This window comes from Lepidothrix coronata, unplaced genomic scaffold, assembly GCF_001604755.1.
Source record: "Lepidothrix coronata isolate B3197 unplaced genomic scaffold, Lepidothrix_coronata-1.0 Scaffold353, whole genome shotgun sequence".
NCBI classification, from domain to species: domain Eukaryota; kingdom Metazoa; phylum Chordata; class Aves; order Passeriformes; family Pipridae; genus Lepidothrix; species Lepidothrix coronata.
This window is the reverse complement of record NW_016690533.1, coordinates 111,538-125,553: the sequence shown is the minus strand read 5'-3', so window position 1 is coordinate 125,553 and position 14,016 is coordinate 111,538. Positions and strand designations below refer to the sequence as shown.

The 14,016-nt window shown below is 39.6% G+C and overlaps 1 protein-coding gene across 6 annotated transcripts in view; it reads left to right on the top strand.

Annotated features, from left to right (window-relative positions):
• The window catches only part of FYCO1 (FYVE and coiled-coil domain containing 1), a 46,005-nt gene that overhangs the window by 4,332 nt on the left and 27,657 nt on the right, over nucleotides 1-14,016 (top strand). For all 6 annotated transcript variants that reach the window (XM_017838709.1, XM_017838710.1, XM_017838713.1 and 3 more), the window contains exons 2-7: nucleotides 5,106-5,288; nucleotides 6,817-6,923; nucleotides 7,955-8,080; nucleotides 11,687-11,793; nucleotides 12,672-12,815; nucleotides 13,541-13,634. In XM_017838709.1, coding sequence (XP_017694198.1) covers nucleotides 5,234-5,288; nucleotides 6,817-6,923; nucleotides 7,955-8,080; nucleotides 11,687-11,793; nucleotides 12,672-12,815; nucleotides 13,541-13,634 — 633 coding nt within the window. In that variant the 5' untranslated portion in view covers nucleotides 5,106-5,233. The remainder of the gene's footprint in view (nucleotides 1-5,105; nucleotides 5,289-6,816; nucleotides 6,924-7,954; nucleotides 8,081-11,686; nucleotides 11,794-12,671; nucleotides 12,816-13,540; nucleotides 13,635-14,016) is intronic.

The window sequence follows — 14,016 nt, the reverse complement described above, 5'->3', positions numbered from 1 at the left end:
ATTCAGTAGGTGCAGCATTAAAAAAAAATTGTTAGGGTTGCCAGCTTTGCCCACATGAGGTTAAAAATTAACTATGTCTCATGGAGTTCTTACTGTGCCACTAGTATAGTCATGTCTGTTGCCAAGTTTTGATTTTTTTCTAAGAACAGGTTGCAAATACAATGAATAGAGATGGAATGCAGGTCAGTTGTTCATAGAAAGGGAAGATTGTACAAAGAAATTTATAAAACTTTACTGATTCTTCTGTGTCAGTCTCTCTTTCAGATTAGGGGTACAAGCAGTATTTTATGAATATTGTTAGTTTGTGAACCTATGCTGTAAAATGCAAATATCCCTAGAGCACAAGAGCCTTCCCACAAAAACAGCTTTACTCTAAGGAGTCCTTAACTATAAAATGCTTCTTCTCTGTGAGGCATTTGTGAAATACGTGATTGTTTTTATGCACTTCATCTTGTTACTCTATTCTGCTATGCCAAAATAAACTTCAAAACAAGGTTTGTGTGTATCAACATGTGGAAAATCCAGCATGAGTTTGCAGCATGGTCTTATACTTGAGGTACTAGAAGAAATAAACATTCCTCTAAAATGTTTTTGTTTGTCATTGAAATGTGAAGGTTTGTTGGTGTAGAAAATGCAGGGGGAAGATTAATTTAGCAAGAAAATTTCACTTCTCAGAATGGAAACCCTAGCTGACATTCAGGCTGTGCCTGCCTTTTGTTTTTAATTGTCCTGTGTATTGTAGTCCAGCGTGTGTTTATATCAGTCACATTTCTTTGTATGCGGTGTTAAAGCACAAAGGTTTGGGTTGCCCAGTAAAAGCGTGTGTGTGGTTACGACAGAAGAGTCACTCTGTCCTTTTTATAGCTCACTTCAGACTCTTACTTCCAGCAAACAGTTCTTCAGATTCATGAATGTGCAGCTTTATGTACCTGCGTGGTACAAAATGGGAAAAACTAGCAGCACAGTTGCCAAGAATTCCACTGGGGCTCTGTTTCCTGTAACAACAAAGTACCAAGTAGTTTTTCCAGACAATTACTGGAATGAAATTATTTAGCTAAATCCAGTGGTGTTGCGGTCCTGAGAGTTAGGGATTTTCTTTTCCCAGTTCCTTCTTCATCTTTGCTGTGAGGTTTGTATTCAGTGTTCTTTTGTTAGTGTGTCTTGTAGCCAACTGTATGACTAGATAGGTTGGGGTTTTTTTCCACAGTGTGCTTTGCTGTTATCAGTCAGTATCTGCTTTTATAGGACAAATCATGTTCACACCACACAAGGGAATAACACAGTTAAGGTTGTTGTGACTCAGAAATATAAGTTTTATCTCAGTATCCTCACTTGTCTGTTTCGTTTCATATGGAATGTTAGAACAGGCATAGGACTGCAGGCACCAAATATTTAAAGGTGTTATGATACCGTTGAGGGACATGTGATGAAATGTTCTTATTTATAATGGTTAGACCAGAGTAGTTATGTTAACAGGAAATATTTCTGTAAGCAGTACAAAGTAGTGGATCTTGGTTTCCAGTGAGTAGTTCTTGTAAATCTGATTTACTGCTTAGTTGAATTACACTAAGTCTGCAGTGTGAGCTCTGCTCTTAGAGTACGCTGAAAATGCACGAGTGGGGAGTGGATTATCTGATATCAGGCTATAACAGAGGTCTCACTGCAGCCTTTTTATCAATGAAGGGACACTCTGCTCATGGACTTCCTCCCAAATTACTGTTCCGATTGCGCATGGGGGAGTGTAATATTTTGAAGACAACTACCTTCTGTCAAAGTTGACCAAAATTGACCAATGAAGTAAAAAATAATGTACCTGCTGGAGATACAGACATGATGTAGAAAATTTTATACAATCAGATTAAAAGTAGGTCATTGTAGCTACTCCACTAACCAATTTAATTACAGTCATTAAACTTTGTTTCCTGTTTTATATGTGTCTCACTCCCCTTCAGGTAAATCTTTTCTTTTCCTGGACGTGGGCTATTTCCTTTCTGCTTCTTTCTTTAATCTCCAGGATATCCTCCTCTGTAAAGAAGATTGTCACCCCCACACTAGTACTTATGCCAGCGAGAGGCAGGAACCACCTTCAGAGATCAGCAGGCACAGCCCAAGAGTGTGAGGAGGGACTGATGACATGTGTTGTCTCCTCTGTGCCACGTCCTTAGTGTAGCTGCACTGATGTCATGGCAGCTCTGCAGTTCTTGTGCAAGTTAATGCCATCAGCCTTAGTCCAGTGCTGTTATGTTGTTATGTAAGAGGTAACGATGCATCATCTGAAAAGCTTTTGACCCGCAGCAGGTCATTTGTGCCTGACGAATGTATCATGCTGTTTTCGCATAGCAGATATTTACAGGCGTACATAATAGGATAGGAAATGCTGGAGGAACAAGGTTGTGCTCCAAAGAATTCTGTGATCAGGAAGGATTAGATCAGGTGTTTACAGAAGTTCTTCCTATTTTGAAACATTGAGAAACCAGCTAAGGTACGTTACCAGCTTTCTTTGCCACTGGAAGTGGGAGCTCTGCACCTTTCTGAGGGATGGACTGTGTTTTCTAAGAACACCTCTGGAAGGACCATGGAGGGGAGAAGTACCTTTCTCCCCGTTTTGCAGAGGAGAAGGCAAGTAAAAAAGTTTCAGCACATTTGCCTTATGTAATAACCCAGGTCAAAAGATCCCCTTCACCTCTGGGAAGAGAAGGGGTTAAATGCATGTCTCAGGGTTGGGAGCTGATGCAAGGAAGGGGGAGCTGTGAGACCTTGCTCCAGGTATTGAGAAAAGGGGTGACAGGGAGTAGACAGAGGAGCGGGCTGTGCAGCTACATCCCTCCAGCTGACTTGTGGTCTCTGTTCAGGATTTTCACATTCTGCCTAGGAGATCCCAATGGGAATAAAGATGCATGTCTTGGGCACATTTGACACAAGAGAATCAACCCATTGGGAACACAGCCTTCCCCTGCGCTGTGCCACTGAGCTGTTGTGACTTCTGGGCAAACACACTCATTTAAGCAGTGCTAGTGGTGCTGGGGAAACTCTAAACTGCCTTAGTCCTCCTCCAGTGAATATCTGACTGGGCACCCTGCTGGGAATTAGCACTTGGCAAAGTCCCATGCTGTGCCTGTCTGCTGTAGGATGCCCCATATCCTCCTCCCTGCTGGTTATTGCAAAATAAGGGCTCAATTCCCAATTACCTTCTCTTCCAGGCTCTCTGTACATGCCTGCTGTTGGCCTGGTCATTGTTTTCCTGGCATGCCTCTTTGTGCCTCTGAAGTCTTGAATGGGAGCTTGTTCTGGCCTTTGGGAAGGACAGGCAAGATCCCCTTGTTTGGTCCTTGATCTTTTCCTTCTTTGTGTGAGGAAGAGCATTTGGTTTGGTCACACTTTTTAGCTTGCATTGCCCACATGGCACAATCTTCTCACTTAATCTCCTTTTTGTAGCAGTTGCCAAACTGAACAGCTATGACTGATGTTACTGTGTGTGCTTAGAAAAGGAAACATTGACTCAGTCGGATTGTTATTCTTGCTTTTCTTTGTTGGTACCCAAGCTCAGCAAGTTGCCCGGAAGTGTGGTAGTTCGTATGTTCACTCAGTAGAATCAAGGTAGGAGTCTTGGGTATGTAATGTTGTTGATTTAGGGTAAAAAATTGTGTTTGACACCACAGAAGGTCATCTGACCTTCTCTCCCTGAAGCTACCTAGTTGTGGTGGCCAAGGCCCTTCACCGGACAGCACATGGCCCATGTGACACTTGAGTCATAACATAACAACTGTCATCAAAATATGGAAATGGAAACTAGCAGGTAACGAAAGACAAGTATTCAGAGAAACACACTGGTAAGCCTAGTTTCAGCCTTCTCTTTATCGTGTTTCTGTCTCTGTGGCTTTGTTAAGGTTTGCTTTGCTTCAAATGGAAGAGAATAGATCACATCAGGATCATTTCGTAACAATACCGTGATACATAGGGAAGGATGGTCCATTTGATTAATTCAGACACCTACATCAGCCATGCCAGTTTAGTTCTTTTGGGAGTGAAAGAAAGGAAAGAGAAAGGAGATGTAGTAATTTCACCTAGTCACATTAGATTTCAAAAATTTGTAAGATTTTAATTAAAACTTAATTTCATCGTGGTTAATCTTGAATTATAACAAAAGCACTGAAGCATAACAGCAAATTTTCTAAAGATTCAGTACTTTGGGTGTTGTGCTTGCTTGAAAATTTGGCTGTACCACTGCAGACGGAATTCTGAACAACCTTTGAACAGGATGCTTAGTAAGTTCCCTATGCGGTTTCTGTGTGGCCTTTTTTTTTCTGAATGATTGTTCCCAGATTAGTGCTTGAAAGTTTGGATCCCCAGACATGGTTATTTTAGTAAAGCATTTTAGGCTTTTAATTAATTTTACTTACAGAAAGATTATCTATGAGTGCTAGGTATAACTCATCGTTGTCCTAAGCAAGGGAGGTGGTGCAAGGTATGTTTATCCGACCAGGGATGTTGTAACAGAGCTTAAAATAAAGTGGTGTCCTCTTACATGTGTTGGGAACAGTGGGTTCTGAGAACGGGATGAGAGGTGTTTCTCATGCTAAAACCAGGCTCCAGTACTACATCTTTTAGTAGCTCTTATGCATTAAAAGTACTTTACAGTGCCAGAGAATCAAGAATGCATCATTTTTTGATTCCTTGGTCCCTGCCTACTCTATGTCTTGAAAGTCTCCCTGAAATGGAAAAGTTGTCATATCTTTTTACTCTGCAGCCTGTAGGGAAGATCTAGCAGAGGGCTTCGAGAGGGAAAATCACATGTCATTGGAACCTCCATCAGGGTCACAAGATGGATTGCATGAAATGCCAGCCTGAGCTGGGCTGTACAACTGACTGTGTTGTATCTACAGTAAGAGAAAATTGCTCTCTGAGGTTTGCTCAGTAGTTTTGAAAGATATAACTGAAGAAATAACTGAAATGGAAAGTGAAATCTAGAAGGAAATAAAAAAGGAGATTCCTGGAAAAGAGTTGACCTTGGAATTCATCACTAAACAGGATCTAAAATGCCAAAGCACCTCTCTGATGCTCATTTGAGCTGATAAAAACTTTCATTTAATTTTTGATTTTTACAGTTGCAGGTGTTACAGAGAAAAATAATCAGCGTCAACCCAATGGTCATCAAGGATATGAACTCTGCTGTTTTTATCTAGATGGATGAAAAGGTTAACAGCCCAGAAGGGGAGTTCCTTTTGTTTTCGAGATGGCAGCAACTAGTGGTGAAAGCCAACTGCAGCGGATTATCAGAGACTTGCAAGGTACAGTGCCATGCTGGCAGAGGCATTCTGTGGGCTGGACTGCATCCTCTGTGTTTTAGATAACACAGAGTAGAAGTTGTGTTTTCAGTTGTTACTCTTTCATGCAGCCATTATAGCAACATAATTCAAGGTGTGTGATGTGACTGACTTTTTTTGTGAAACAAGTGCTGTACCTTCTGCAGGACCCTAAATTCCTAAATCCTGCAAATTTAAACATACGAGATAAGAAATATTTTTCATGCAAGATAAGAAATAATTTTTAAATATAATTTTAAAAAAGGTGTCTGTGGAGTGTGCATTGGGGGCTAGGACTTTGTTGGCATGCCTAGAGCTATGCTGTTACAAGACTTCGTATGAGATAAGAAGGCCTGATTTTTAGACCCTTCCTTGATGGGAAGCTGGTGTGGAGTTGCTGCTAATGTGGGAAGGGAAAAAATCCAGGAGGCCAAACCAAACTAGGAAGGGAGATCCAGAGGAAGAGTGCTGGCGAATTGAACCTGCTGTTCTTGCTGCAGTGGAACCTAACTTATCCTCCACTAGAAGTAGCCAACCTAATTTTCAACAGTTCTGTTGCAGGCAGAATTGGCAGCAGATTCTTAACAGTTTGCCTGCTCTCTGTCCAAATCAGCTGCTTATACAAAGATCCAGATATTTTTCCTTTAAATTTTTATTAAATATAAAGTATATGCACCAAAACTGGGAACCTTAATCTTCCCACAATATAAAAAAATGAGATCTATGTACCTGCTAACAAGAAGAGATTTTAATTTGCAAAGGCGATCGAGTCGGACTGGGAGCTGAGACTCACTCAGTCACCTGAATTAAGTACAAAACCCAAGTGGAAAGCAAATTCAAAATCAGTAATTTCTGATGCTGAGAAGTACACCTGTTGGGGGTTAGGGTGTCCAGGAGGACAACAGAGTTTGTTTTGACTTGAGTTTTCCTCACCCACTACGGCTGTACATTTGAGGGAAGAGAAGTTGCTGTATGCTTTTTTTATGTAAATTATTTTCCCCGTTTGTGTTTGTAACCAGCACAAGCTGAACCTTCCTGAATAAAGCATGGAGAAGATAAATGTGCTGACCGAATGACTGTTCTCGTGTTACTGATCCCCTTTAGCAGATTACATGCTTTGTCCTTTCTAATCAGAATTCTGTTTGTTCTGTGGCAATACCTTAATGTGCACATGAAACAGCAAAAAGTTATTTCTCTTTCCTCTGCTGACGTAGCAGTTAGCAATTTTCTGTTACCAGTTTTTGCTATGTGTCAGAAGTGCTAAGTGTCCTTTTAAGAAGAAGAAATAGTCCACACAGCAGGCTGACATAGCTTGAGCTCTAGTTTTCTTACAGGTGGTCTTAAATTGCAAGCATATCAGTAATTTTTTTGCCCTGTCATTAAGACATTTCAACTAAAAGAAACTGAATACACATGCAAAATATCCATGAGGAAACCGTTTATTTAGTTGTTTATGGATTCAGTGCTATATATCATTTGCATTAGTTAACTATTTTGGTGTCTTGTTTCACAGATGCTGTGACTGAGTTAAGTAAAGAATTTAAAGAAGGAGGGGAACCGATCACAGATGACAGTGGCAACTTGCAAAAATTCTCCTACAAGCTTGAGTACCTTCTACAGGTAGAAAATGATGTGTGTCATTTGTAATCCACCAACGAAGCTCAGCCTTGTTTTCTCTTACTGCCTGTTCAATATGTGGGGTTTAACTCAAATAATCATAAATGTCCAACTGAGTCTCTTTTTATTTTTTTTTTTGTGTGTGTCTGGTAAGTGGACTGAAATGCATGCTGCTTATTGTACTTATTTCAAGTGAAAATAAATGTAATCAAAAGGAAGAGCTGGCAGTTTGATTGAAAAATGTAAGGCATTTCTTCATGAATCTGGAAGATCTGAGCTTGATTTTAGAGATATATCCTGCTAAGTTATCCTGGAAAAACTGTGGTAATGAGTTCTTGACAACATTTTGATGCAAAATAAATACTAGTGAGCTGTTCATGGTGCAAATATAGTAGTGTGAGTAATTTACAGAATTTTTGGCAATTTCACTTCGGAAATTCTTTTTTATTGTATGGAAGGCTTAATGCAAAATGCTGATTTTTAATCTGGAATGCTATTTTTTTTCCCCATCCTCAAAATTTAAGTAAAAGAGAACATTGCTGGGCAAACTGAAATTCAGCTTGCATAGTGTCTTGTCCACATATACTGTAATCGTGTCACTGATTGCAACAAAGACATGCTAATCTAGCTTTAATCTAGGCAAGGGAGTTTTAATTGGGTTGCAGAGGCTTCAGCAGAAGCTGAAGAATCCTTCGGGGTTTGAGTGGCCCAAGCTGCAACTGGTTGTTAGTTCATTGCTCTTGAACAGCTGCCGAATCTGTTGTAAATCTTTGTTTCGGCAGTTTTGAAAGGATGTCTGTATTTTAAAGAGACTCAAAACATTTTTATCTGTTACTGTCTGTAAAGTAGCTTTTGTAACTGCTGGATTGCATCAGCACAATGCAATGTCTCCTTCCTTTGTGAATACACTGTCTAAAGCTAAGAGGAGTCATGAAAGCTCATATTACTGGGAGAGGAACAGAATTCCAAGTAGCTATATATAAATATATTTATAGTTAAGTTTTGCTCATTGCATTCTGTTTTCCTCATTTAAGTTTGACCAGAAAGAAAAAAGCACATTGCTGGGCAACAGAAAAGACTACTGGGATTATTTCTGTGACTGTCTGGCAAAAATCAAAGGAGCTAATGATGGAATCCGCTTTGTCAAGTCTATTACAGAAGTAAGTATATCAGCTAAGTATTGTAATATGTGGTTTATGCTTTGGTAGGTCTTTTTAGAGAGCATTAGAAACAAACCAAAAAACTCCACTGCTTTTAACATATAGCAAAAAAATAGGGGATTTTTATTTGTTAATTCTCATGTAAAGTATAAAAATGCAAGGTTACCTTTTTTACTAGAGCATTAAATTATGTAGGATTAGATAGCTTGACTCGAAGACCACTTAAAACAAGTGAATGGACCTGTTTAGTTGTGCCTTGCCTTTTCATAAACTTAGTGCCATTTTCTCTTAAAAGAAGTGAAAAATTAAGTCAAGGGCAGAGCCTGCCGTCTTTAGCACAGCTTACAGCAGGCTCTAAGAATAAGATGAAAGGTTCACCGTATTTGACATTTCTTAAGACCTTTTCAACTGGTCTGTAGAGTTGAGGAGGACTGACTGAGAGCAGCAATTTCATCTTCTGTCTCAGCTTTGTTCCTCTGTGTGAAATAGCATGATGAAATGACTTGGAATGGTTGTCTGTATTACCTGGGTTAAGCTGTTATGAACAGCACAAAAAGCCTTGTTTCTGTTATATACAGTAATAAAAGCTTAATCTTGTAAAAGCCATGTTATGTCTTCAGCTCAATAAGTGGGTGGAATAAATACTGTGAGAAGCTTTCTGTGTTGATCCTGTCTGAGTCCTTAGAACCGTCTGAAGATTTTCCTTGTGGGTAGAAGAGGCGGTGGTGTGGTGGTGCCAGCCAGCATTGTCGTGATGCTCGGTGCCATTATCTGTGAGCAGGGTTAACTTGTATTGGCAAGTTACTATTTACAGCACTTTTCCCTATTAGCAACTCTTCCACAGCAGCTCTAGATAATATTGTTTTGATCCATCTGAAAAAGAACCATGATACTGTAGCAGAGGCAGACCCTGAGTTCTCTGCCTTGCCTTCTTCTCCCTGCAACTTCAACAGTATTAAATTTTGCTGTTCCAAGGTGAACAATCCAAGGAAGGGCTCCAGTTTGTTTTACCACTGGGAAGGAAAAGAGGGGAGAGACATGGAAATTTGATTTGAATTTCCCATTACTTCCAGGAAGACTGGCAAAGTAAGGACAGTAACTGCTGCAGCAGGAAAGATCCTCTGACTATAGATAGTGACCCCTAAATTCTCAGTAGCAGTAACCAATCTGACTTCTCTGCAAAGGTGATTGTGCTGTAGTCTTTAACAGTCTGTTGCCTGTGGTATCACCTGCATATTACCACACGTAAAGACTTTGCTTTTTCCTCCTTCAGTACCTCTGGCTGCTTGATTGTTAGCACAGTATCAGAAGTTATTGTTTGGAAGTAGGATACTTTCTATTTCAAATTATGTGCAACTATAGAATTTAGCTTGTGGGAAACTTCTTTTAACTTTATTAACTTGCGCTTGAGGAATATGAACACTTAAAAAAGAATCAATCAGCCATTTCAGATAACTGAGCTGGCAGACTTGGGTCCATGACACAAAAATATGTTTGTTATTTCCCTTAATTACAGGTAGAAATCATCAGCCAATCTTTGAACCTGGCTGGATAGAACACAAAGGTTTCCAAATGTCATTTATTTGCTCATGGAACAAGACTTTGACTTTCAAAGGTGGAAGTGAACAGAAAGGAAAAAGCAATGGCAGTTAATTTTAAGAATGATCAAACATTTAACAGCATAATGCCTCCCCTTCTGCTCTGCCTTTAGTACTTCTAATATTAGGGTGCATGATAGGCTAGAGAGGTGGAGCAAGGAGCCAAATGGAATACCCTGGAAACTGTTATCTGTTAATTACAGAGGGCTTTATTCTTTATGGCAGTAGGTGAGCAGGGAGTTCTGATCATTCTCCTTTTCCTTTCGAAAAGTGTTTACACTGAATACACATCTTTCCAAATCTTGACAGCCAGACATTGCACCTTAGCTACAGTGTTTGCTGTCTAAATGGAAACACTGCCAAAGCCAGATGCTGCCTGCCTCCCTGATTGCTAGTAGGGCTCTAGCAGGCGGTGGCATGGTTTTGCTTCCTAGCCAAATAGTCTTTGGCTATTTGTAGCTGCATATACATTTTCCTCTAGTCCTTATCATGTACATTTGTTCTGGTATCTCCATGCTCTAAAAAAACATTGCAATTTAAATTGATAAACCAATGGGAGTAAGGATAGGATTAATTCTGTGGCTTCCAGTGGGGTTTTTTTTGGACAGTTCTTAACGTATTCACTAAATGTGCCTAGTTAGGAAAAACACTTGTAAGCTTCTGTGCACAGGGTGGGCATAGCATCTCCCTGAAGAAATCTTCAGACATCTCCAGGGTGAATGAAGGTGAAAACCTGTTGGTAAATTAAACTTACTGTTTCTGGGGTACTTAGTGTTTGGGGACCATGTTTTTTGTATTTTGTGTCCTATAAAATTCAAAACAGAAAGCAGTAAAAACTGTTGCTTTCTTTGCTCCACATTTCATTTATGTTCCTTTTATAAAGAACATTTTTGTATGTAATGGGTTACTGAGCTAAATGAGGAACCTGTGTCTTACTTCAGAGCATAAGCCCAGTAACAGCAAAAACATGGAAGTTGAGAGTTTTAGGTATTGCTGTCACTTCACCACAGTGGAATATTGATCAGCAGTAGAGAAAGCTTGTGTGGCCTTTGAGCCTTCTTTTACACTAACTTTTCAAGCAAAGTTTACAGTAACCTACCAACTTGTGCCTCAACCCATCTAATATTTGTCTTGTCTCTATTTTAGATAATGAATTTATTTGCTTTGTTAGTTGGATGAGCAGTTTGGTGAGAAATTCTTTCATCACGTTCCATTTCCTTTCCTAAATTGATTACTGATTTTGATGGAAAGAAAAAGTGAAACACTACTATTCAGAGTTTCACTATTTTGCAGGACAGGAAATGGTTCAGATGTAAAAGACAAAACAAAATATCAATCCCTGAAGCCAATAGCTATAACAAAATTCAGTGCTGAGTTTTGTGATTCCGTTTATGTTGACTTAACAACTGTCTTCCTAAAGAGATCCATCAGTTACAGTCATGCAGCTGCTCTTGGTCTGAAGTAAGAATTAAGAATACTTAACGGCTAAGTATTAAGAAAGGCTTTTTGCATCATCTGGTGTTACTGTGTCCATGGGGATGTATATTTGTATATGTGTACATTTTTGTTCTGTGACTAGACCTTTCCTAAAGCTCTTCCAGCTGTGGCCATAAACATCTTAAGCATCGTTCAGCAGTCACTTCTGGCTTTGCTGGGCATATTGAGGTTTTGGCTTACATTGGGAATTGTCCTTAGCATAGTCTGTACTCAGGTACTCCATATATTGTATGATTCATTGGTCCTGTGATGCCTTTTTTAGTGTTATAAAGTGGACAACAGCCAGCTGTAGAAAGAAATTCATCCTTCAAAAAAGATTCCACCCAATGACAGGCTTGGGAGAAGGTGTCTCTCAGTGGCAGTTCTTCCTGCTTTCCTTGACAGCTTTTTCCTTTACAGTGGCTTACTGTGAGGTTTTTTTTATGGTGCTGTGTAGACTGTTCTGGCCATGTTTCTACATGATTACAAAGGATATTTAGAATTTTCTTTTCTTGTGGTTTCTCCCTTCCAGCTAAGAACATCTCTTGGAAAAGGAAGAGCATTTCTTCGTTACTCCCTGGTTCACCAAAGACTAGCAGACACCTTGCAGCAATGTTTTATGAACACCAAGGTGACCAGGTGAATAGCAAAGTACCTTGTTAACTAATGGGTGTTTGCTCAGTGTGATCTAGCAACATCACCTAGTAGCTATTGAAAGAAGTTGAATCCCTTCCAAATGGGTGACTTAGAGAGCTGGTAATAGGATATGAAGGATAATAGACCTTCTGGCCTAGGTCACTGGTTCATATCTATCTTGGGCTTGTAAAGATTGGAAGTTATTATAGCTAAATGTGTGTGGAATGGGTGGTACTGGTGCTTCCGTGTGTCGATCTCAAAGGTCATGTTTTCATAAGTATGGAAGATCCTGTGTTTGATCAGCTGCACATCATGAGGGAGGATTAATTTGGATATGTTGCACAAAGCCCTAGAAAGCATTTCCATATGCCTCTGGATTGTCATACAGAGGAACAACTTGCTCCTGGCCAGGGAACACCAAAGGTAACTTGTAGTTGTTTGGAGGGACACTGCTAGGGCATTTAGAATAAGCCAACTATTTTCACAGTGTATTTAGCTCTGGATGCTGCTTTCTGTCCCTCATTTTTGATGTACTAAGTGAGTGCTTTAGGTATTTACTGTGTGATTTTCCCATGTATAGCAAATATATTTTATTGTCAGTGATTTGCCCAAGCACTAGAGGAAAAAGTCTTCTGTGCAGGGGCTCCTCTGAAGATATTTAAGTGGAATTAATTAAAGTTGTATAATTTTTTTTACATCAAAGGGATGGGATGTAGTTTGGTGGGTCTAGTTGCTTTCAGTTTGTGTTTAGAATAGTGTATCCTAATTTTTCTGGGGTGGAGTAAATAATGATGTTGTTGAGGTTTTTTGCAAGAGAAACTACTTCTTCTCTTTTGCTTATGAATAAGTATTAATTGTTTTTTGTTTTGTTTGTTTTCAAGTGACTGGTACTATGCAAGAAGTCCATTTCTGAATTCCAAAATGAGTTCTGACATTGTGGGTCAGCTCTATGAGCTCACTGATGTTCAGTTTGACTTGGCATCAAGAGGCTATGATTTAGATGCTGCTTGGCCAGCATTTGCCAGGTAAGATAGAACCACTTTGTCATTTTGTATTAACAGGGCCATAAACCACTTGCCTGTTAAAGAACCTGTAAAAGTTTATGCTTTTGAAGGTACGAATACTTGTGTTAGAGCAGGTATATACTTTTCCATGTAATTATTCTATGAACAAATTGGCCTGTTTTTCCTTCTAGTATACTATGTCCCAGCAATCAGAGCTGATGCTCCGTAATACAGTACTTTCAGTAACAGCACTTTAGGCCCAAATCCCAAGCTATTCTCATCTATACAGGCACAAGAAGAAATGTCCTTGGGTTCTGTTTTAAGAACTGAGACATACAGTGGGTGGACAGGCTAGCAGCAATGATGATCCCAGTAGACTTGGGGAATAACAAAAACTACTAGGTCTGGTCCAGATCCGTTTGTATCAATGAGAATTTTCTAGGGCCACTTGCTGCCACCACCTGGTTGAGCTGCTGCCACACAGCAATACAATTCCTTAGAGTAAGACTGCACTGGTTCTTGTGGATGTGGGAAGTCATGGCTACCAGCCCCATAATCTTTTATAGGTGCCTTCGATATCCCTATTTTATTTTTCATCAACTTCAGTGGTTGTTGGCCAAGGCAGCAGGTGCAGTTATGTCTTTTTGCATGTGGTAGATACCAGTAGATAAATCTTACGTATACGAGTGGAAAGACATGTATATATGTGCTCAGAGTTACATATTGTTTCTCTGTGTGATCAACAGAAGGACACTGTCCTCGCTTGGATCTTCAGCATATTTATGGAAGCCTCCAAGTCGCAGTTCCAGCATGAGCAGTTTAGTGAGCAACTATTTGCAGGTGAGCAGATTGCAAATAAGTATTTATGTGGCATGGTAGATCTTTAGTTGGCATAGTTCCAGAGAACTTGGTGGTTTTACCATGGTTGTGACTCTTATAATGCTAAACTGCGAAAAAGGGTTCTTAATTAAAAGTAAAGGGAATTGTCTGGTAGCTGAATCAACTGAATGTGCAAATATTGTAAAGGAAAAAAATATATTCAGAAGACTGCCTGAAGATAGGTATGCTTTCATCTATCTTTTGGGAAAACAAGTCCCATTTCCTGTAAGTAGATATCTTGTAGTGCTGTGAACACAACGTAAAATGTCACTGTGTGTTAAGAATCTGAACTTGCATTTATGTACATGTCTAATACTACTTAAACGTTCTGGTTTTTCCCCTC